This window comes from Leptodactylus fuscus, chromosome 2, assembly GCF_031893055.1.
Source record: "Leptodactylus fuscus isolate aLepFus1 chromosome 2, aLepFus1.hap2, whole genome shotgun sequence".
NCBI classification, from domain to species: Eukaryota; Metazoa; Chordata; class Amphibia; order Anura; family Leptodactylidae; genus Leptodactylus; species Leptodactylus fuscus.
This window is the reverse complement of record NC_134266.1, coordinates 277948198-277971713: the sequence shown is the minus strand read 5'-3', so window position 1 is coordinate 277971713 and position 23516 is coordinate 277948198. Positions and strand designations below refer to the sequence as shown.

Sequence of the window (23516 nt, the reverse complement as noted above, 5' to 3'; positions counted from 1 at the left end):
GTCTGATGGTTATTTATTGGAAACCAATCTAATGCTCCCTGCTCTCTCTCAGGCCAGAAGGTTGTTGTGTATGTGTCTGGCCGCAGTAACACTACCCCGCTGTGCCTCTCACCGGTGTCTGCCGTCATACGGGACGAGCGATTATATTACACGATCATCTACAATTACCAGAACCAACAATGGACGCTTCCTGTAGTATGCAATGTGGCCACTGGGTGGAGTCGGTGATCCTTATATTACTTTTAATAAATTATTTCCCCCCATATTCTCGGGCCCTCGGTGTATGACCGAAGTCAGCGACTGGTCTGTCACTAGGATGGCCCAGACATTGAATTACCTTATTTATCCTCCAAATGTCTCTCTTTTTCCTGGTGTCCCTTTGCATTAAAGGAACCTTTCATCGTCTTCACCAACCCATTTCATCCTTTATCAGGCGCTGGTCCACTGATTCTGGCGCATTTGGAATTTTTTCTCTAGCCCTTACGGTTCCTGAGCAATCATTGATTAATCTCAGCACAATTTTTCTTTGTACTGTGAGGTGGGCGGTCCTAGGCTGGAGCAGGTAGTCTGGGACCGCCCACCTGACAGTATATGTTGAGCTCAAGTGAACAGCTCGAGATTGTTCGGGATCCGTAAGGGCTAGAGAAAAAATTCCAAGTGCGCCAGAATCAGTGGAGCGGCGGCTACTGAATGATGTGAAGAGCCGGCGGGGACTAACGGTCCTCTATAATTTCGGGAACCTTTCCCATCTATTATGTTTTACCACTTTTACTCAATAAAATCACTTAAAAAAAAAAAAAAAAAACATTTCAGGACCTGAAATCCTGACAGAACTTTATTGATGTTTTCTTGTAGCGTCCGGCGCTCTCCTATGTCGCCATGTAGCAGGCACAGTGATGACCTCGGGGGCCTGACAGGAGGGTGCCGGACACTCGCTGTAACTTTGACATCTTTTTCATTCTGGTTTCTGACTCTTTATTTTTGGGGTCACACGATGGGACATGAACATGTGATCACATGACAGCTGGTAGAATATTCTGGAATATTTCTGTACGTTTCAGCCGGTCAGATTGGACATACAGGAGGGTCAGGAGGTCGTTGTTGGGGGGGGGGGGGGGGTCAGAGAGGGGCCTCCTCTAAGCACTTCGTAATCAGTATTGTCTAAGGGGTTAAACTTCGGAGGAAACTTAGGCATCAATACACACACGCCCTCATGTAGTCAGAGTCGCGGCTTCATCCTGTGCTGTCGTTGTAGGGTTTCTGCGGTGTATGATGGCGGCGAGCGCTGGAGGGCGACTATCACCCGAATCATCTGTGACTAATGGAGGTCTTCTGGAACCCATTCTATGGTATAGTGGCAGATGACCCCACCCCTGAGGAGCTAAACCCGCCCCCCAAGGATCTGACTCCGCCCCTTCTTATAACAAATTGCACAGCGAACACAGGAAATATATTTAATGTATAAATGTGAATGTAAACAAAAATAGTGACCCCCTGGGTCCTCCATCTGGGGAGTCTGCAGCGGGATACGGGTGTACAGCAGCTCCTCCCACTGTAGCCAGAACAATCAATAGAAAATACTAGAAATACGTCCTCCATACACGAAATAGGAATACGCAGCCTGGAGGTGACGGCGAAGATGTCCGGCGTCAGTATAAGGAGCACAAAGAGTCTTCTGCGTCTTGGCGGCCACCGATCTCCTGGGGCATCAGCCGAGACCTAGAGGGACATGACAGAGCTGAGACATAACATCACCACAAGCATGTACATGTGCTGAAATACTCTGTGCTGCTGGGGACCCTGCTCCTCCCACTATGTACCTCTCACCCTGTGACCTCCTCTCCTGAAATACTCTGTACTGCTGGGGACCCTGCTCCTCCCACTATGTACCTCTCACGCTGTGACCTCCTCTCCTGAAATACTCTGTGCTGCTGGAGACCCTGCTCCTCCCACTATGTACCTCTCACCCTGTGACCTCCTCTCCTGAAATACTCTGTGCTGCTGGAGACCCTGCTCCTCCCACTATGTACCTCTCACCCTGTGACCTCCTCTCCTGAAATACTCTGTACTGCTGGGGACCCTGCTCCTCCCACTATGTACCTCTCACCCTGTGACCTCCTCTCCTGAAATACTCTGTACTGCTGGGGACCCTGCTCCTCCCACTATGTACCTCTCACGCTGTGACCTCCTCTCCTGAAATACTCTGTACTGCTGGGGACCCTGCTCCTCCCACTATGTACCTCTCACGCTGTGACCTCCTCTCCTGAAATACTCTGTACTGCTGGGGACCCTGCTCCTCCCACTATGTACCTCTCACCCTGTGACCTCCTCTCCTGAAATACTCTGTACTGATGGGGACCCTGCTCCTCCCACTATGTACCTCTCACCCTGTGACCTCCTCTCCTGAAATACTCTGTACTGCTGGGGACCCTGCTCCTCCCACTATGTACCTCTCACGCTGTGACCTCCACTCCTGAAATACTCTGTGCTGCTGGAGACCCTGCTCCTCCCACTATGTACCTCTCACCCTGTGACCTCCTCTCCTGAAATACTCTGTACTGCTGGAGACCCTGCTCCTCCCACTATGTACCTCTCACGCTGTGACCTCCTCTCCTGAAATACTCTGTACTGCTGGGGACCCTGCTCCTCCCACTATGTACCTCTCACCCTGTGACCTCCTCTCCTGAAATACTCTGTACTGATGGGGACCCTGCTCCTCCCACTATGTACCTCTCACCCTGTGACCTCCTCTCCTGAAATACTCTGTACTGATGGGGACCCTGCTCCTCCCACTATGTACCTCTCACCCTGTGACCTCCTCTCCTGAAATACTCTGTACTGCTGGGGACCCTGCTCCTCCCACTATGTACCTCTCTCCCTGTGACCTCCTCTCCTGAAATACTCTGTACTGCTGGGGACCCTGCTCCTCCCACTATGTACCTCTCACCCTGTGACCTCCTCTCCTGAAATACTCTGTGTTGCTGGGGACCCTGCTCCTCCCACTATGTACCTCTCTCCCTGTGACCTCCTCTCCTGAAATACTCTGTACTGCTGGGGACCCTGCTCCTCCCACTATGTACCTCTCTCCCTGTGACCTCCTCTCCTGAAATACTCTGTGCTGCTGGAGACCCTGCTCCTCCCACTATGTACCTCTCACGCTGTGACCTCCTCTCCTGAAATACTCTGTACTGCTGGGGACCCTGCTCCTCCCACTATGTACCTCTCACCCTGTGACCTCCTCTCCTGAAATACTCTGTACTGCTGGGGACCCTGCTCCTCCCACTATGTAACCCTGTGACCTCCTCTCCTGAAATACTCTGTACTGCTGGGGACCCTGCTCCTCCCACTATGTACCTCTCACGCTGTGACCTCCTCTCCTGAAATACTCTGTACTGCTGGGGACCCTGCTCCTCCCACTATGTACCTCTCACGCTGTGACCTCCTCTCCTGAAATACTCTGTACTGCTGGGGACCCTGCTCCTCCCACTATGTAACCCTGTGACCTCCTCTCCTGAAATACTCTGTGTTGCTGGGGACCCTGCTCCTCCCACTATGTACCTCTCACGCTGTGACCTCCTCTCCTGAAATACTCTGTACTGCTGGGGACCCTGCTCATCCCACTATGTACCTCTCTCCCTGTGACCTCCACTCCTGAAATACTCTGTACTGCTGGGGACCCTGCTCATCCCACTATGTACCTCTCTCCCTGTGACCTCCACTCCTGAAATACTCTGTACTGCTGGAGACCCTGCTCCTCCCACTATGTACCTCTCACCCTGTGACCTCCTCTCCTGAAATACTCTGTGCTGCTGGAGACCCTGCTCCTCCCACTATGTACCTCTCACCCTGTGACCTCCTCTCCTGAAATACTCTGTACTGCTGGGGACCCTGCTCCTCCCACTATGTACGTCTCACCCTGTGACCTCCTCTCCTGAAATACTCTGTACTGCTGGGGACCCTGCTCATCCCACTATGTACCTCTCACCCTGTGACCTCCACTCCTGAAATACTCTGTGTTGCTGTGACTCTGCTCCTCCCACTATGTACCTCTCACCCTGTGACCTCCTCTCCTGAAATACTCTGTGTTGCTGTGACTCTGCTCCTCCCACTATGTACTTCTCACGCTGTGACCTCCTCTCCTGAAATACTCTGTACTGCTGGAGACCCTGCTCCTCCCACTATGTACCTCTCACCCTGTGACCTCCTCTCCTGAAATACTCTGTACTGCTGGGGACCCTGCTCCTCCCACTATGTACCTCTCACCCTGTGACCTCCTCTCCTGAAATACTCTGTACTGCTGGGGACCCTGCTCATCCCACTACGTACCTCTCACGCTGTGACCTCCTCTCCTGAAATACTCTGTACTGCTGGGGACCCTGCTCATCCCACTATGTACCTCTCTCCCTGTGACCTCCTCTCCTGACATCCTCTGTACTGCTGGGGACCCTGCTCCTCCCACTATGTAACCCTGTGACCTCCTCTCCTGAAATACTCTGTACTGCTGGGGACCCTGCTCATCCCACTATGTACCTCTCTCCCTGTGACCTCCTCTCCTGAAATACTCTGTACTGCTGGGGACCCTGCTCCTCCCACTATGTACCTCTCACGCTGTGACCTCCTCTCCTGAAATACTCTGTACTGCTGGGGACCCTGCTCCTCCCACTATGTACCTCTCACGCTGTGACCTCCTCTCCTGAAATACTCTGTACTGCTGGGGACCCTGCTCCTCCCACTATGTACCTCTCTCCCTGTGACCTCCTCTCCTGAAATACTCTGTGCTGCTGGAGACCCTGCTCCTCCCACTATGTACCTCTCACGCTGTGACCTCCTCTCCTGAAATACTCTGTACTGCTGGGGACCCTGCTCCTCCCACTATGTACCTCTCACCCTGTGACCTCCTCTCCTGAAATACTCTGTACTGCTGGGGACCCTGCTCCTCCCACTATGTAACCCTGTGACCTCCTCTCCTGAAATACTCTGTACTGCTGGGGACCCTGCTCCTCCCACTATGTACCTCTCACGCTGTGACCTCCTCTCCTGAAATACTCTGTACTGCTGGGGACCCTGCTCATCCCACTACGTACCTCTCACGCTGTGACCTCCTCTCCTGAAATACTCTGTACTGCTGGGGACCCTGCTCATCCCACTATGTACCTCTCTCCCTGTGACCTCCTCTCCTGAAATACTCTGTACTGCTGGGGACCCTGCTCCTCCCACTATGTAACCCTGTGACCTCCTCTCCTGAAATACTCTGTACTGCTGGGGACCCTGCTCATCCCACTATGTACCTCTCTCCCTGTGACCTCCTCTCCTGAAATACTCTGTACTGCTGGGGACCCTGCTCCTCCCACTATGTACCTCTCACCCTGTGACCTCCTCTATATGATCAGCACACTACTCTCCTGAAATACTCTGTGCTGCTGCGCCTCCAGATGTCAGTGATCTGATACATAATCATGGCTGCTCCATAGGACGGGCAGGGCATTAGGGGGTATCGGGAGCCATTACTGCCCCCTGCTGTGCCGTCTGGTAATACAAAGCTGTAGAACTGAAGGATTCCTAGGAGTCCGCAGAAGAAATCTGCCCCACTGCTGCCCCCTACAGGTAACTAGGCTATGGAGGAAACTGCTGGAGATAAGTGACAACACCCAAACCTCCTGTGTGTCCGAGGCCTGCAGGTGACAGGGCAGGAAGCAGCTGCAGTGCTGACAATCCCCTGTGACGACACCGCAGCTCTGCGCACACAAAGGAGCTGATGAAAGAATTGTGGGAATAACATGAGGAGCCGAGGGGAGAACTGCACAAGATCCAGCCAGTAAGACTGCAGGCCCGCTGCTATCTGTGCAGATTGGGGGAGATTGTCTGTACCCCTCCCCAGGTGCCCCCTCTCCCCACACTGATCCATAGCCTGTGATCTCCCCCTGCAGAGTCTGTCTTGGGTTCCCTCTTCTGCCTGCACATAATGGATGTCCTCTCCTCCTCTGGCAGGGTGCGGGAAGGTTCCTCCTCTCCTTATGTCATCTCCCCTCTTGGGCAGATTGCAATGTGTCGTCCTCCCTGTCTGCACTCAGTAAAGCTGTGTGATCTGCCCCTCCCTGAAGACTTGGACGCTTCCCCTCCTCTCCCTAATTCTCTCATAGACTAAAACACTGACAAACCTGATCATTCTTCTGGGTATGAAGGTTCCCTTATTCTCCCCCTACAGGTGATGTCACAAGGGACAAGGATGAATTTCAGCCTGCCCTATTGTAAATGGTGCACCGGCAGGGGACAGAGGTGCACCGAGGAGGGATTGACTACAGTGGTCAGTGGTAGACATGACAGCAGTATAACAGGGCTCATCTTACTTTCCACCAACCTTTGTTCATTTAGACAACCCTTTAACACTGAGAAAAGGGAGTGGGCGAGCAGAGCGACCCAACCGACTGCAGGTGAGCAGAGCGACCCGACCGACTGCAGGCGAGCAGAGCGACCCGACCGACTGCAGGTGAGCAGAGCGACCCGACCGACTGCAGGTGAGCAGAGCGACCCGACCGACTGCAGGTTAGCAGAGCGATACGACCGACTGCAGGCGAGCAGAGCGATATGACCGACTGCAGGTGAGCAGAGCGATATGACCGACTGCAGGTGAGCAGAGCGACCCGACCGACTGCAGGTGAGCAGAGCGACCCGACCGACTGCAGGTGAGCAGAGCGACCCGACCGACTGCAGGTGAGCAGAGCGATATGACCGACTGCAGGTGAGCAGAGCGATATGACCGACTGCAGGCGAGCAGAGCGATATGACCGACTGCAGGTGAGCAGAGCGACCCGACCGACTGCAGGCGAGCAGAGCGACCCGACCGACTGCAGGCGAGCAGAGCGACCCGACCGACTGCAGGCGAGCAGAGCGACCCGACCGACTGCAGGCGAGCAGAGCGACCCGACCGACTGCAGGCGAGCAGAGCGACCCGACCGACTGCAGGCGAGCAGAGCGATACGACCGACTGCAGGTGAGCAGAGCGACCCGACCGACTGCAGGCGAGCAGAGCGACCAGACCAACAGCGGGCAAACAGAATGACAAGAATTACAGAAAGCAAGCAGAGTGACCCGACTGACAGCAGGCGAGCAGAGTGACCTGACCGACTGCAGACGAGCAGAATGACAAGAATTACAGCAAGTGAGCAGGGTGACCCGACTGACTGCAAGTGAGGAGAGAGACCCAAACAGCAGAAGGTGAGCATAGTGACTTGGGGCAAGTGAGCAGGGTGACCCGACCGACAGCAGGTGAGCACAGTGACACGTTGGCAGGCCAGATCAGTGTGATGCTCGATCTACATCACAATCATACGCACAGCCTGCTAGGTACAGAAGCTGCACAGGCTTTACAGCAGCAAATATGGTAGAACTATTTTAATGACAATTCAGAAGGAAGTCGCTTCATTTTTCATTTAGAAAACCAATGACCAAAGTGTAAAAGGCGTTCTGGGCTATTGAGGCACTAAGCGAGAACCCTGTCAATCCAGAAGAAGGGGGCGGACATGTCATATTTTATCAGTGGAGCTCATACCTCATAGTGGTGTCTCCTTCCTGTAGTTGAATCCACACGTGCGACCTTCAAACTGCAGCTTGATGGCCTGCTTGAGGTGAAGTTGTGGGTCCATGGTGGTGATGGAGATAACGGGGGAGCTCTGCCTTCCCGGGGAGGAGGGGTCCACTTCTACCTTCATTGGAGAGCTCAGAGGATTCTTCTTGCTCGGGGAGAGCACGACATCTCCTGATCTCCCAGCACAGTGCACCAAGTCCACAGGGGTCCTGGCAGAGGGCTCATGATCTTGTTTGTGCTTAGCTGAGGTCACTAGGTTTGACATTTTTTGGGGAGAATCCACTGGCTCTACAAGTCTTTTGGAGAAAGGTGCAGAATCATTAGAGTTCTGTGGAGAGTGCAGAGGGCTCCTGCTCACCGGAGATGACTTGGATGTTGGATCTTGGATGTTTTTGACTTTCTTTGGCGAGCTGATCATCTTTTTGCAATGGGTTTCACCGGCTGCATGACTGGAGGAATATCCCGAGCTGCTGCTCTTACTTTGGTCGTGGTCCTTTGGCTTTGGGTTACCTATAGGGTGCGCTCCATCACCAGGCTTGAAGCGACTGTACGTTGGGCTCCCATATTTGGGGTTGGTAAGTATGCCGTTCCTCTTTAGTTCTCTGTCTGGAGAATGTGGATTTTGGTTAGATCTGGTCACCAGCTCCCAGTTATCAGACAGCAGGCCAGGATTTGTTACTCCCCCCGATCCAGGAAAGCCAGGGAACCCAACCATGCCTGACAGGGCAACAGCTTGTCGAGACCGGCTGCGTGGAAGAGAGTGCTGCTGAACTTGTTGGGTAAAGGTGAGGCTGTCCATGGCTACGGTGGCCTGAGAATGGTAAGTTGAAGATGTCAGCACCGACCCTGTCGAGCTCTTCAGGGAGTTGTCGAGTGAGCGGCTACCTGTCGACACTGGTGAAAGTGTAGACCAGCTGTCACCTCCACCATCCGCTCGCTCATTTGCACTGGTGCCTTTTACTGGAGCCGTCACCATTGGTCCTTGATAGGAGGGAACACCATGGGCTTCTAGAAGATGAACTATGGCTATGTGCCCACCTTTGGCTGCTACTTTTATAGGGGTGCGTCCATAGTGGTCAGAATGGAAGGGGCTGGCATGCCCCTCCTCCAATAGCACTCTGGCCACTGCAATGTGTCCTTCCTGAGCTGCTATACATAGAGGGGTAGCTCCCTGGGAACACTGTGCGTCAGTAAAGGCCCCATGTTGTATCAGAAGTTGGGCGATATTGACTTGTCCAGTCCATGCGGCACAATGTAATGGAGTTCTATTTTCTTTGTCAAAAGCATTGCCGTTTGCCCTGCCCACCTCCAGAAGAAGATGAGTCATATCAACGTCCCCTTGCCAGCAGGAGGCATGCAAAGCCGTGCGTTCGTCCGGGTCCCTAGTCTCAGGGTCAGCACCGTGCTCCAACAGAACCTTAGCTATGTCCGTTAGTCCTTGTAGAGCCACAAGGTGCAGCAGTGGTTTCCCTTGGGTGGTCTTCACATCAGGGTTTGCGCCTTTTCTCAATAGTAATTCCACAGTGGCCTTGTGGCCTTCAACAGCAGCGAAGCACAAAGCCGTCATTCCATCCCTGCCCCTCTGGTTCACCGGGAAGCCACGGTTTATCAGTAGTTCTACGCAGCCGGTGTGCCCTTCTTCAGCGGCCAGGAGCAGGGGAGTGTACCCTTCTTGGTCTCTCAGCCCCACTTTAGCGCCTCCATCTACCAGAGTACGACAAATGCTTCTCCGACCTTCACAAGCGGCCCAGTGCAAGGCCGTCCACCCCAAGTGGTCCTGATGGTTCTCGTTCAAGCCCCTATTTAGTAAGACCCTCACTGCCTCCTCACCTCGAGCTGCTGCAGCTGCCAGGAGCAGAGCAGACCTCCCCTCTTTGTCAGTGACATCCGTAGATGCCCCCCACAGCAGTAGCACCCGCACCGTTTCAGCATGTCCTCCCGAGGCAGCTGCCAAAAGTGGTGTCATCTGGTCTTTTCCCGACCTGTCCGGGTTTGCACCGGCTTCCAGAAGAAGTTCTGCCACTTCTTCTTGGCCCTCATAAGCAGCGACCAGTAGTGGTGTTAACCCTTCATTGTCTTGCAACTCTGGATCTGCCCCATGTTCCAGCAAAACAGAAACCAGTTGTGGATGTCTCTGGCCAGTTGGCACACACAGGCACGCCACGGCGAGGGCAGAACGTCCATCGACATCACATTTATTCACATTAGCTCCCGACTCCAGTAATATTCCAGCGACTGTACAATGACCCATGTAGGCAGCAGCCATGAGAGGAGTGCGGCCCTCCACATCAACATGGTCGACCTCTGCTCCAGCCCTTATCAAAGCCTTAATAGGACCCTCATGACCACCCCATGCTGCTGCCCTCAGTGCGGTACGTCCATCAGGACCAGAGGTGTCTGGCTGAGCCCCAAACGCAAGAAGTGAATCTACAACCTCTGTGTGGCCTCCCCATGCTGCAGCTCGTAGGGGGGTCCAACCACGACTGTCACTATGGTCATGCCGGGCACCATGTTCAAGGAGAAGCTCTACCACCAATAAATGTCCCTGATGTGCAGCCAGTCCCAAAGGAGTTTGCCCGTCTTCATCTGTGGCCTCCAGATTGGCACCTCTGGAAAGCATTAGTTTAACAGCATCGAGGTTCCCGGCGTGGGCCGCGGCGGCGAGCAGGGTTCTTCCAGATCGGTCCCTCTGGTTCAGCCCACCCCCTGTCTCTAACAGGAACTCCAGGGAGATGCCTCGTTCCAGGGTTCTCTTCAGGGCACTCGAGTCCTCCACTACAGAGTCTCCGTCTACTTTTGGTCTGGCTAGTAAGAGCAACTGCAAGACCTCCAACTCTAAGGAGACGTTAGAGGCCAAGCAGTCGGACACCGGAACCTCTGACCACAGGAGCCATAGAGCTAAGTGACATGGCTCCAATCCCCGGATGTCAGACAGAAGGAGATGTTTGGCCAACTGGGCAACCTCGGCTGGTTTCAGGTTTGGTGCGCGTGTCGATAAGCTCATGGCGAGCATTAAATGACCCTCCGTAATGTTACAAAGGTATTTCTGAGTACAGTACTTGACATCCAGGAGCCACTCTGAGAAGCTGTGATGGAAGAGGACCACCTGGACCTGGTCAAGAGGCTGGAGCAGCATGGAGATGGAGGCCAGGACCTTGTTGAACTCCTCTGTGCTCCACCCTTTCATCTGTTTAGTCCACACGGCCTTATGGAGCTGAGATGGAGAAAGAGGAACTGGAGAGGCCAAGATGGTGTTCAGCAGTGTCCGCACCAGGCAGAACTGGCGGCCGGAGAACAGTCGTTGGCACAGCCATAAGTACAGTCCGTTCAATGTGCCAGGGATGTGCCGAATCTCTCGTAGGAGGATGGACCCTTCGGAGACGCCGTCCAGCACACGCTCCAGGAACAGGAAGCAGCCGTTACTCTTTATGTGCAGTTGGTTCAGCATCTCCGCGGTGTCCAGGGTCAGGTGTTGCCGCAGGGCCGTTTCGCAGTCCAGGCGGCACAAGATGTACTGCTGGACGTCACGCACAATGTGAGCTTTGCGGAGATCATCCAAGCACAGTCTACGGAAACCTGCGGAGGACAGAGGGAAAGTGTCACTCGTAGGCCCACGTTTATTGATCTACTTAGACTCAAATGTTCATACGTGACAACCTTCACCTGTAAAATGTGGCTTATGACAATATCTGACAACTCAGTTTTATAGAGTTAATACATAATATCACTGACCTACGGAAGATGGGATTTTATCTGACAACCCTGAGCTATAGGAAGTGGGTAACTATATGACAACCATGTTACATGGACAGTGGATGCGGTAATATAACCCTCATGGGTGGAGCGGCCTCACCTGTGAACATCCTGGTGACGGGCTTGTTCTGTCTCCGTGCCGAGCACACCAGCAGCAGCCATGGCGGGAGCAGCTCGTGGTTCGTGGCCAGCAGCTCAGTAATGGTACAGCCAGAATCACCAGAAAAACCATCTGACCGGCAACAGCAGCACATCTCATCCACCGAGTCTACCAGGAGCAAGAGGTTCTGCGAGGGCGGGGGCAGCTCCGCCAGCGGGGTCAGGACCGCCCTGCAAAAGAGAGACTGTCAGTGACCCAACCCCTGCGGAGCGTCTATTGTACAGCGCCGGCCATTGGTCCTTACCTCTTGAATATCTCGTGCAGGTCACCCTTACAGGGAGCGCTGTCTGATGCCCCCTTGTAGCCGCTGATCAGGGGGCTCTTCTGTAGCTGCTGTGCCAGGTTCTGGATGAAGTGATGTGGGTCTAGGCTGGTGTGCGTGTGCGCCTGGCAGAAGTGGTACGCCAGAACCCGAGAGCTGAGTCTAGCATTCCTCCCGACCTCGGAGGTGGGCCACAGGATCTCTGCAAACAGGGCCGTCTTTCCTGCACCAGGGGCCCCAGTAATAAGAATGCCGGGAACCCGAGTCCCAGTCAGTCCCTCCAGGCAGTGCTGGAGTCTCTGGAGGGCCCATTCCCGACAATAGAAGGGACGACCTCGCAGGTAATTGGATGTCATCTCACAGGGGGTGCGGGGAACATAATGGAGGTGGCAAGTGGGATGAGACAGCGAGGACACAACACTGCGGGGAAGACGAGGAGAACAATAGTAAGAACACCGGGAGGTGTAATAACAGCAGCAATGTGAACAGTTCCCAAGACAGACGGGAGGAAAGAAAGAGGTAAAAAGTGCCCCTGAGAAAGGGGAAGGTGGGAGGAGAGAGAGAGAAGAAGAGAAAGAGCGGAGAAGAGAGAGAGCGGCCAGAGAGAGCGGAGAAGAGAGAGAGCAGCCCAGAGAGAGCAGGCCAGAGAGAGAGAGAGAAGAGGGAGCGGCCCAGAGAGAGGAGAAGAGAGAGCGGGCCAGAGAGAGAGGAGAAGAGGGAGAGAAGAGAAGAGAAGAGAGGAGAAGAGAGAGAGCGGCCCAGAGAGAGAGGAGAAGAGAGAGAGCGACCCAGAGAGAGGGGAGAAGAGAGAGAGCGGCCCAGAGAGAGAGGAGAAGAGAGAGAGCGGCCCAGAGAGAGGAGAAGAGAGAGAGCGACCCAGAGAGAGGGGAGAAGAGAGAGAGCGGCCCAGAGAGAGAGGAGAAGAGAGAGAGCGACCCAGAGAGAGGGGGAGAAGAGAGAGAGCGGCCCAGAGAGAGAGGAGAAGAGAGAGAGCGGCCCAGAGAGAGGAGAAGAGAGAGAGCGGCCCAGAGAGTGAGAAGAAGAGAGAGACAGCGGCCCAGAGAGAGAGAGGAGAAGAGAGACAGCGACCCAGAGAGAGGAGAAGAGAGAGAGCGACCCAGAGAGAGAGGAGAAGAGAGATAGAGCGACCCAGAGAGAGAGGAGAAGAGAGAGAGCGGCCCAGAGAGAGGAGAAGAGAGAGAGCGGCCCAGAGAGAGAGGAAGAGAGAGAGAGCGGCCCAGAGAGAGCAGGCCAGAGAGAGAGAGAGAAGAGGGAGCGGCCCAGAGAGAGGAGAAGAGAGAGCGGGCCAGAGAGAGAGGAGAAGAGGGAGAGAAGAGAAGAGAGAGAGGAGAAGAGAGAGAGCGGCCCAGAGAGAGAGGAGAAGAGAGAGAGCGACCCAGAGAGAGGGGAGAAGAGAGAGAGCGGCCCAGAGAGAGAGGAGAAGAGAGAGAGGGGCCCAGAGAGAGGAGAAGAGAGAGAGCGGCCCAGAGAGTGAGAAGAAGAGAGAGACAGCGGCCCAGAGAGAGAGAGGAGAAGAGAGACAGCGACCCAGAGAGAGGAGAAGAGAGAGAGCGACCCAGAGAGAGAGGAGAAGAGAGATAGAGCGACCCAGAGAGAGAGGAGAAGAGAGAGAGCGGCCCAGAGAGAGGAGAAGAGAGAGAGCGGCCCAGAGAGAGAGGAGAAGAGAGAGAGCGGCCCAGAGAGAGAGGAGAAGAGAGAGAGAGCGACCCAGAGAGAGAGGAGAAGAGAGAGAGCGGCCCAGAGAGAGGAGAAGAGAGAGAGCAACCCAGAGAGAGAGGAGAAGAGAGAGAGCGTCCCAAAGAGAGAGGAGAAGAGAGACAGCGTCCCACAGAGAGAGGAGAAGAGAGAGAGTGACCCAGAGAGAGAGGAGAAGAGAGAGAGCGACCCAGAGAGAGAGAGAGAGGAAAAGAGAAAGAGTGGCCCAGAGAGAGAGAGGAGAAGAGAGCGGCCCAGAGAGAGAGCGACCCAGAGAGAGAGAGGAGAAGAGAGAGAGCGGCCCAGAGAGAGAGAGAGGAGAAGAGAGAGAGCGACCCAGAGAGAGAGAGAAGAGAGAGAGGCCCAGAGAGAGAGAGGAGAAGAGAGAGAGCGGCCCAGAGAGAGAGCGGAGAAGAGAGAGAGCGGCCCAGAGAGAGAGGGGAAGAGAGAGAGCGGGCCAGAGAGAGAGCGGCCCAGAGAGAGGGGAGAAGAGAGAGCTGCCCAGAAAGAGAGAGGAGAAGAGAGAGAGTGGCCCAGAGAGAGAGGAGAAGAGAGAGCGACCCAGAGAGAGAAAGAGGAGAGAGAGAGAGAGAGACCCAGAGAGAGAGGAGAAGAGAGAGACCCAGAGAGAGAGGAGAAGAGAGAGAGAGACCCAGAGAGAGGAGAAGAGAGAGAGAGACCCAGAGAGAGAGCGAGGAGAAGAGAGAGAGAGACCCAGAGAGAGAGGAGAAGAGAGAGACCCAGAGAGAGAGGAGAAGAGAGAGAGAGGAGAAGAGAGAGAGAGCAACCCAGAGAGAGAGAGAGAGGAGAAGAGAGAGAGCGGCCCAGAGAGAGAGAAGAGAGGGCGGTCCAGAGAGAGAGAGCGGAAGAGAGAGAGCGGGCCAGAGAGAGAGGAGAAGAGAGAGAGCGTCCCAGAGAGAGAGGAGAAGAGAGAGAGCGGCCCAGAGAGAGAGAGAGAGGAGAAGAGAGAGAACGGCCCAGAGAGAGAGGGGAAGAGAGAGAGAGGAGAAGAGAGAGAGCGGCCCAGAGAGAGAGGAGAAGAGAGAGAGCGGGCTAGAGAGAGGGGAGAAGAGAGAGAGCGGCCAGAGAGAGGGGAGAAGAGAGATAGCGGCCCAGAGAGAAATAGGGAGAAGAGAGAGCGGCCAGAGAGAGAGAGGAGAAGAGAGAGCGGCCCAAGAGAGAGAGGAGAAGAGAGAGAGAGCGGCCCAGGGAGAGAGGAGAAGATAGAGAGCAACCCAGAGAGAGAGAGGAGAAGAGAGAGAGTGGCCCAGAGAGAGAGAGGAGAAGAGAGAGAGCGGCCCAGAGAGAGAGAGGAGAAGAGAGAGAGCGGCCCAGAGAGAGAGAGGAGAAGAAGAGAGAGATGGCCCAGAGAGAGAGAGAGGAGAAGAGAGAGAGCGGCCCAGAGAGAGAGAGAGGAGAAGAGAGAGAGCGGCCCAGAGAGAGAGAGGAGAAGAGAGAGAGCGGCCAGAGAGAGAGAGGAGAAGAGAGATAGCGGCCCAGAGAGAGAGAGGAGAAGAGAGAGAGCGGCCCAGAGAGAGAGAGGAGTAGAGAGAGAGCGACCCAGAGAGAGGAGAAGAGAGAGAGAGGAGAAGAGAGAGAAGAAGAGAGAGAGAGGAGAAGAGAGAGAGTGGCCCGGAGAGAGAGAGGGGAGAAGAGAGAGAGCGGCCTGGAGAGAGAGAGGGGAGAAGAGAGAGAGCAGCCCAGAGAGAGAGAGGCGAAGAGAGAGAGCAGCCCAGAGAGAGAGAGGCGAAGAGAGAGAGGAGAAGAGAGAGAGCGGCCCAGAGAGAGGGGAGAAGAGAGAGAGCAGCCCAGAGAGAGGGGAGAAGAGAGATAGCGGCCCAGAGAGAAATAGGAGAAGAGAGAGCGGCCCAGAGAGAGAGAGGAGAAGAGAGAGAGCGGCCCAGAGAGAGAGGAGAAGAGAGAGAGAGCGGCCCAGGGAGAGAGGAGAAGATAGAGAGCGACCCAGAGAGAGAGAGGAGAAGAGAGAGAGTGGCCCAGAGAGAGAGAGAAGAAGAGAGAGAGCGGCCCAGAGAGAGAGCGGCCCAGAGAGAGAGAGGAGAAGAGAGAGAGCGGCCCAGAGAGAGAGGAGAAGAGAGAGAGCAGCCCAGAGAGAGAGCGACCCAGAGAGCAAGAGGAGAAGAGAGAGAGAAGAGAGAGAGCGGCCCAGAGAGAGAGAGGAGAAGAGAGAGAGAGCGGCCCAGAGAGAGATAGGGGAAGAGAAAGAGGAGAAGAGAGAGAGTGGCCCAGAGAGAGAGAGGAGAAGAGAGAGAGTGGCCCAGAGAGAGAGAGAAGAAGAGAGAGCGGCCCAGAGAGAGAGAGGAGAAGAGAGAGAGCGGCCCAGAGAGAGAGAGGAGAAGAGAGAGAGCGGCCCAGAGAGAGAGAGGAGAAGAGAGAGAGCGGCCCAGAGAGAGAGAGGAGAAGAGAGAGAGTGGCCCAGAGAGAGAGAGAGGAGAAGAGAGAGAGCGGCCCAGAGAGAGAGAGAGGAGAAGAGAGAGAGCGGCCCAGAGAGAGAGAGGAGAAGAGAGAGAGCGGCCCAGAGAGAGAGAGGAGAAGAGAGAGAGCGGCCCAGAGAGAGAGAGGAGTAGAGAGAGAGCGACCCAGAGAGAGGAGAAGAGAGAGAGAGGAGAAGAGAGAGAAGAAGAGAGAGAGAGGAGAAGAGAGAGAGTGGCCCGGAGAGAGAGAGGGGAGAAGAGAGAGAGCGGCCTGGAGAGAGAGAGGGGAGAAGAGAGAGAGCAGCCCAGAGAGAGAGAGGCGAAGAGAGAGAGCAGCCCAGAGAGAGAGAGGCGAAGAGAGAGAGAAGAAGAGAGAGAGCGGCCCAGAGAGAGAGAGGAGAAGAGAGAGAGAGAGAGAGGAGAAGAGAGAGAGTGACCCAGAGAGAGGAGAAGAGAGAGAGAGGAGAAGAGAGAGAGAGGAGAAGAGAGAGAGTGGCCCGGAGAGAGAGAGAGAGAGGAGAAGAGAGAGAGAGAGGAGAAGAGAGAGAGCAGCCCAGAGAGAGAGAGGCGAAGAGAGAGAGGAAAAGAGACAGAGCGGCCCAGAGAGAGAGAAGAGAGAGAGCGGCCCAGAGAGAGAGAGGGGAAGAGAGAGAGCGGGCCAGAGAGAGAGAGGAGAAGAGAGAGAGTGGCCCAGAGAGAGAGCGACCCAGAGAGCGAGAGGAGAAGAGAGAGAGCGACCCAGAGAGAGCAGGCCAGAGAGAGAGAGAGAACAGGGAGCGGCCCAGAGAGAGGAGAAGAGAGAGCGGGCCAGAGAGAGAGAGGAGAAGAGAGAGGAGAAGAGAGAGAACGACCCAGAGAGAGGAGAAGAGAGAGAGCGGCCCAGAGAGAGAGGAGAGAGAGAGAGCGGCCCAGAGAGAGAGAGGGGAAGAGAGAGAGAAGAGAGAGAACGACCCAGAGAGAGGAGAAGAGAGAGAGCGACCCAGAGAGAGAGCGGGCCAGAGAGAGAGGAAAAGAGAGAAAGCAGGCCAGAGAGAGAGAGAGGAGAAGAGAGAGAGCGGCCCAGAGAGAGAGAGAGAAGAAGAGAGAGCGACCCAGAGAGAGAGAGAAGAAGAGAAAGAGCGGCCCAGAGAGAGAGAGGAGAAGAGAGAGAGTGGCCCAGAGAGAGAGAGAGGAGAAGAGAGAGAGCGGCCCAGAGAGAGAGAGAGGAGAAGAGAGAGAGCGGCCCAGAGAGAGAGGAGAAGAGAGAGAGCGGCCCAGAGAGAGAGAGGAGAAGAGAGAGAGCGGCCCAGAGAGAGAGAGGAGAAGAGAGAGAGCGGCCCAGAGAGAGAGAGGAGTAGAGAGAGAGCGACCCAGAGAGAGGAGAAGAGAGAGAGAGGAGAAGAGAGAGAGCGGCCCAGAGAGAGAGAGGAGTAGAGAGAGAGCGACCCAGAGAGAGAAGAAGAGAGAGAGAGGAGAAGAGAGAGAGTGGCCCGGAGAGAGAGAGGGGAGAAGAGAGAGAGCGGCCTGGAGAGAGAGAGGGGAGAAGAGAGAGAGCAGCCCAGAGAGAGAGAGGCGAAGAGAGAGAGCAGCCCAGAGAGAGAGAGGCGAAGAGAGAGAGGAGAAGAGAGAGAGCGGCCCAGAGAGAGAGAGGAGAAGAGAGAGAGAGAGAGAGAGAGGAGAAGAGAGAGAGTGACCCAGAGAGAGGAGAAGAGAGAGAGAGGAGAAGAGAGAGAGTGGCCCGGAGAGAGAGAGAGAGAGAGAGAGAGAGAGGAGAAGAGAGAGAGAGAGAGAGGAGAAGAGAGAGAGCAGCCCAGAGAGAGAGAGGCGAAGAGAGAGAGGAAAAGAGACAGAGCGGCCCAGAGAGAGAGAAGAGAGAGAGCGGCCCAGAGAGAGAGAGGGGAAGAGAGAGAGCGGGCCAGAGAGAGAGAGGAGAAGAGAGAGAGTGGCCCAGAGAGAGAGCGACCCAGAGAGCGAGAGGAGAAGAGAGAGAGCGACCCAGAGAGAGCAGGCCAGAGAGAGAGAGAGAACAGGGAGCGGCCCAGAGAGAGGAGAAGAGAGAGCGGGCCAGAGAGAGAGAGGAGAAGAGAGAGGAGAAGAGAGAGAACGACCCAGAGAGAGGAGAAGAGAGAGAGCGGCCCAGAGAGAGAGGAGAGAGAGAGAGCGGCCCAGAGAGAGAGAGGGGAAGAGAGAGAGGAGAAGAGAGAGAACGACCCAGAGAGAGGAGAAGAGAGAGAGCGACCCAGAGAGAGAGCGGGCCAGAGAGAGAGGAAAAGAGAGAAAGCAGGCCAGAGAGAGAGAGAGGAGAAGAGAGAGAGCGGCCCAGAGAGAGAGAGAGAAGAAGAGAGAGCGACCCAGAGAGAGAGAGAGAAGAAGAGAAAGAGCGGCCCAGAGAGAGAGGAGAAGAGAGAGAGTGGCCCAGAGAGAGAGAGGAGAAAAGAGAGAGCGGCACAGAGAGAATGGCGAAGAGAGAGAGCGACCCAGAGAGAGAGAGACAGGAGAAGAGAGAGAGCGGCCCAGAGAGAGAGAGACAGGAGAAGAGACAGAGCGGCCCAGAGACAGAAAGAGGAGGACAGAGAGATAGAACAACCCAGAATGAGGCAGGCGGAGAAAGAGTGTTAGGAGTAAGACACAGTCCAGAGATAGACAAGAAGGAAGAGAACAGTCAATAGTACAGAGAGACAGCAGACCAAAGAGATGGGAGAAGAAGGAATCTCAGAGAGAGAAAATGAAAGAGTGGGAGAGAACCCCTAAAATACAGAAGTAGATAGAGCCCTAGAGAGCAGTCTATAGAGACAGTAACAGCAAAATATATAAGAGCAGCCCAGAGAGACAAGAGGAAAGAGAAGTCTGGAGTGAGATATAAAGGGAAAAATAAGTGGGAGAGCGACAGAATAGAGGAGGGGTCCTGAGACAGCAGAGAGCTCATTTATGGAGGGGGGGTATCTTCTAAACACAGGCCAGGTGACTGATATATGAGGTTCAGGCTCCTGCAGATGGTGTCAGTCACCTCTGAGGTCACACACAGGACAGACATGATGGGACCTGTTCAGATAGGGGAGCGGGGTAGAGCCGGCGGGTGAGGGGAGACCCAGCAGGTGAGGGGAGCGGGGCAGAGCCGGCGGGTGAGGGGAGACCCAGCAGGTGAGGGGAGCGGGGTAGAGCCGGCGGGTGAGGGGAGACCCAGCAGGTGAGGGGAGCGGGGCAGAGCCGGCGGGTGAGGGGAGACCCAGCAGGTGAGGGGAGCGGGGTAGAGCCGGCGGGTGAGGGGAGACCCAGCAGGTGAGGGGAGCGGGGCAGAGCCGGCGGGTGAGGGGAGACCCAGCAGGTGAGGGGAGCGGGGCAGAGCCGGTGGGTGAGGGGAGACCCAGCAGGTGAGGGGAGCGGGGTAGAGCCGGCGGGTGAGGGGAGACCCAGCAGGTGAGGGGAGCGGGGTAGAGCCGGCGGGTGAGGGGAGACCCAGCAGGTGAGGGGAGCGGGGTAGAGCCGGTGGGTGAGGGGAGACCCAGCAGGTGAGGGGAGCGGGGTAGAGCCGGCGGGTGAGGGGAGACCCAGCAGGTGAGGGGAGCGGGGCAGAGCCGGCGGGTGAGGGGAGACCCAGCAGGTGAGGGGAGCGGGGTAGAGCCGGTGGGTGAGGGGAGACCCAGCAGGTGAGGGGAGCGGGGTAGAGCCGGCGGGTGAGGGGAGACCCAGCAGGTGAGGGGAGCGGGGCAGAGCCGGCGGGTGAGGGGAGACCCAGCAGGTGAGGGGAGCGGGGTAGAGCCGGCGGGTGAGGGGAGACCCAGCAGGTGAGGGGAGCGGGGCAGAGCCGGTGGGTGAGGGGAGACCCAGCAGGTGAGGGGAGCTGCTGCCATAGACAAGCAGTGAGGTCAGGGATACAGAGAAAAGGCATCTAACAGTAGGTAGAGAAGTCTGGTATAGGGGTGCAGTGAACAGGGTATACATAACAGGAATAGGGGTCTTCATGACTGGGGTGTAGCAGGTATAGGGGCTCAGGGTCCTCATGGCTGGGGTGTTACAGGTATAGGGGCTCAGGGTCCTCATGGCTGGGGTGCAGCAGGTATAGGGGCACAGGGTCCTCATGGCAGGGGTGTAGCAGGTATAGGGGTGCAGGGTCTTCATGGCAGGGGTGTAGCAGGTATAGGGGTGCAGGGTCTTCATGGCTGGGGTGTTACAGGTATAGGGGCTCAGGGTCCTCATGGCTGGGGTGTTACAGGTATAGGGGTGCAGGGTCCTCATGGCTGGGGTGTTACAGGTATAGGGGCTCAGGGTCCTCATGGCTGGGGTGCAGCAGGTATAGGGGCACAGGGTCCTCATGGCAGGGGTGTAGCAGGTATAGGGGTGCAGGGTCTTCATGGCTGGGGTGTTACAGGTATAGGGGCTCAGGGTCCTCATGGCTGGGGTGCAGCAGGTATAGGGGCACAGGGTCCTCATGGCAGGGGTGTAGCAGGTATAGGGGTGCAGGGTCCTCATGGCAGGGGTGTAGCAGGTATAGGGGTGCAGGGTCCTCATGGCTGGGGTGTAGCAGGTATAGGGGCACAGGGTCCTCATGGCAGGGGTGTAGCAGGTATAGGGGTGCAGGGTCCTCATGGCTGGGGTGTAGCAGGTATAGGGGTGCAGGGTCCTCATGGCTGGGGTGTAGCAGGTATAGGGGTGCAGGGTCCTCATGGCAGGGGTGTAGCAGGTATAGGGGCACAGGGTCCTCATGGCAGGGGTGTAGCAGGTATAGGGGTGCAGGGTCCTCATGGCTGGGGTGTAGCAGGTATAGGGGCTCAGGGACTTCATGGCTGGGGTGTAGCAGGTATAGGGGCTCAGGGTCCTCATGGCTGGGGTGCAGCAGGTATAGGAGTGCAGGGTCTTCATGGCTGGGGTGTTACAGGTATAGGGGTGCAGAGTCTTCATGGCTGGGGAGTAGCAGGTATAGGGGTGCAGGGTCCACATGGCTGGGGAGTAGCAGGTATAGGGGTGCAGGGTCCACATGGCTAGTGTTGCAGGTATAGGGGTGCAGGGTCTTCATGGCAGGGGTGTAGCAGGTATAGGGGTGCAGGGTCCTCATGGCTGGGGTGTTACAGGTATAGGGGTGCAGGGTCCTCATGGCTGGGGTGTAGCAGGTATAGGGGCGCAGGGTCCTCATGGCTGGGGTGTTACAGGTATAGGGGTGCAGGGTCTTCATGGTTGGGGTGTAGCAGTTATAGGGGTGCAGGGTCCTCATGGCTGGGGTGTAGCAGGTATAGGGGCGCAGGGTCCTCATGGTTGGGGTGTTACAGGTATAGGGGCGCAGGGTCCTCATGGTTGGGGTGTAGCAGTTATAGGGGTGCAGGGTCTTCATGGTTGGGGTGTAGCAGTTATAGGGGTGCAGGGTCTTCATGGTTGGGGTGTAGCAGTTATAGGGGTGCAGGGTCTTCATGGTTGGGGTGTAGCAGTTATAGGGGTGCAGGGTCTTCATGACTGGGGTGTAGCAGTTATAGGGGCGCAGGGTCTTCATGGTTGGGGTGTGCAGTACAGATATAAGATTTGAGTAGTAAGGAAAGTACATGAAGTATTAGGGCTGTCACCTGTGTGCGCTGCGGTCACATCCTCTGCACTCTCTGCTGGTCACACTGTACAGGTTGCAGTCTCTTCTTCTCGGAGCAGCTGTCTCTCCATGGCTCCAGCTTTCAGTATCCACTTCCTATGAAGTCTCTCCACATGTGCTGTCCACTTGGTTGTCTGTTCTTCACTGACACAGCTGACTCTGCACTCTCAGCTCTCACAACACACCTTTAGGTTGTCTCTACTGCGCTCTCTGCTCATGCTCACCACTCTGTCCTTTACTCTCTTCTCACACTCTTCTTTCTTTGCACTCTCTTCTCTCCCTGCACTCTCTTCTCACACTCCTCTTTCTCTGCACTCTCTTCTTTCTCTGCAGTCTCTTCTCACTCTCCTTTCTCCCTGCAGTCTCTTCTCACACTCCTCTTTTTGCAATCTTTCTCCTCTCTTCTCTCCCTGCACTCTCTTCTCACTCTCTTCTCTCTCTGCACTATCCTGTCTCCCTGCACTCTCTGCTCACTTCCTCCAGCAGTCTCTGTGCCCGGGGGTGACAGCAGGTTCCGCCTCTCATTCCTGCACACCCGGCTCTGCCCCCTGTGATGTGCTCGGCGCTGTACCCGCTCATTCCCAGCATTCCAGGCCACAACTGCTGTCTCTTCCTGTGATACATTGTATCCACTAACTGTAAACACTGCAGGAGACACGAAGTATCACTCAGGATAGGATTAGATACACTGCCTAGATGACTGTATCACACAGGTGAGGATTAGATACACTGCCTGACTGACTCTATAAAACAGGATAGGATTAGATACACTGCCTAGATGACTGTATCACATAGGAGAGGATTAGATACGCTGATTGTATCACACAGGAGAAGATTAGATACACTGCCTAGCTGACTGTATCACTCAAGACAGGATTAGATACGCTGACTGTATCACACAGGTGAGGATTAGATACACTGCCTGGCTGATTGTATCAAACAGGATAGGATTAGATACACTGCCTAGATGACTGTATCACATAGGAGAGGATTAGATACACTGATTGTATCACACAGGAGAAGATTAGATACACTGCCTGGCTGACTGTATCAAAAAGGATAGGATTAGATACACTGCCTAGATGACTGTATCACATAGGAGAGGATTAGATACACTGATTGTATCACACAGGAGAAGATTAGATACACTGCCTGGCTGACTGTATCGAACAGGATAGGATTAGATACACTGCCTAGATGACTGTATCACTCAAGACAGGATTAGATACACTGCCTAGCTGACTATATCACACAGAATAGGATTAGATACACTGCCTAGCTGACAATATCCCACAGGAGAGGATTAGATACACTGCCTAGCTGACAATATCCCACAGGAGAGGATTAGATACACTGCCTAGCTGACAATATCACACAGGAGAGGATTAGATACACTGCCTAGCTGACAATATCCCACAGGAGAGGATTAGATACACTGCCTAGCTGACAATATCCCACAGGAGAGGATTAGATACACTGCCTAGCTGACAATATCACACAGGAGAGGATTAGATACACTGCCTAGCTGACTATATCACACAGGATAGGATTAGATACAATGTCTAGCTGACTATATCACACAGGAGAGGATTAGATACACTGCCTAGCTGACTATATCACACAGGAGAGGATTAGATACACTGCCTAGCTGACTATATCACAGGAGAGGATTAGATACACTGCCTAGCTGACTATATCACACAGGCGAGGATTAGATACACTGCCTAGCTGACTGTATCACACAGGAGAGGATTAGATACAATGTCTAGCTGACAATATCACACAAGAGATGATTAGATACACTGTCTAGCTGACTATATCACACAGGAGAGGATTAGATACACTGCCTAGCTGACTATATCACACAGGAGAGGATTAGATACAATGTCTAGCTGACAATATCACACAAGAGAGGATTAGATACAATGTCTAGCTGACAATATCACACAAGAGAGGATTAGATACACTGCCTAGCTGACTATATCACACAGGAGAGGATTAGATACACTGCCTAGCTGACTGTATCACACATGACTCAGGGATATATTATATAAAGG

General features: G+C 54.9%; 1 protein-coding gene across 1 annotated transcript; it reads right to left on the bottom strand.

Moving 5' to 3' along the window:
- Positions 1-1496: 1496 nt before the first annotated feature.
- LOC142196113 (uncharacterized) lies at positions 1497-21891 on the bottom strand. Its single transcript, XM_075266328.1, has 5 exons — positions 21440-21891; positions 11743-12180; positions 11439-11668; positions 7550-11161; positions 1497-1719 (listed from the first exon to the last, which is right to left on the bottom strand). Exons 2-4 carry the CDS (start codon positions 12114-12116, stop codon positions 7551-7553), a joined length of 4215 nt encoding a protein of 1404 aa, XP_075122429.1. The 5' UTR covers positions 12117-12180; positions 21440-21891; the 3' UTR covers positions 1497-1719; position 7550.
- Between the last annotated feature and the right edge of the window lie 1625 nt (positions 21892-23516).

Bases quoted from the DNA above. Each gene is read 5' to 3' on its own strand.
- LOC142196113 (XM_075266328.1), bottom strand. From the start codon at position 12,116: ATGACATCCAATTACCTGCGAGGTCGTCCCTTCTATTGTCGGGAATGG. The intron at 11,669-11,742 runs GTAAGGACCAAT...TCTCTTTTGCAG, and splicing joins CTGCACGAGATATTCAAGAG to GGCGGTCCTGACCCCGCTGG. The intron at 11,162-11,438 runs GTGAGGCCGCTC...TGTCCTCCGCAG, and splicing joins CGTCACCAGGATGTTCACAG to GTTTCCGTAGACTGTGCTTG.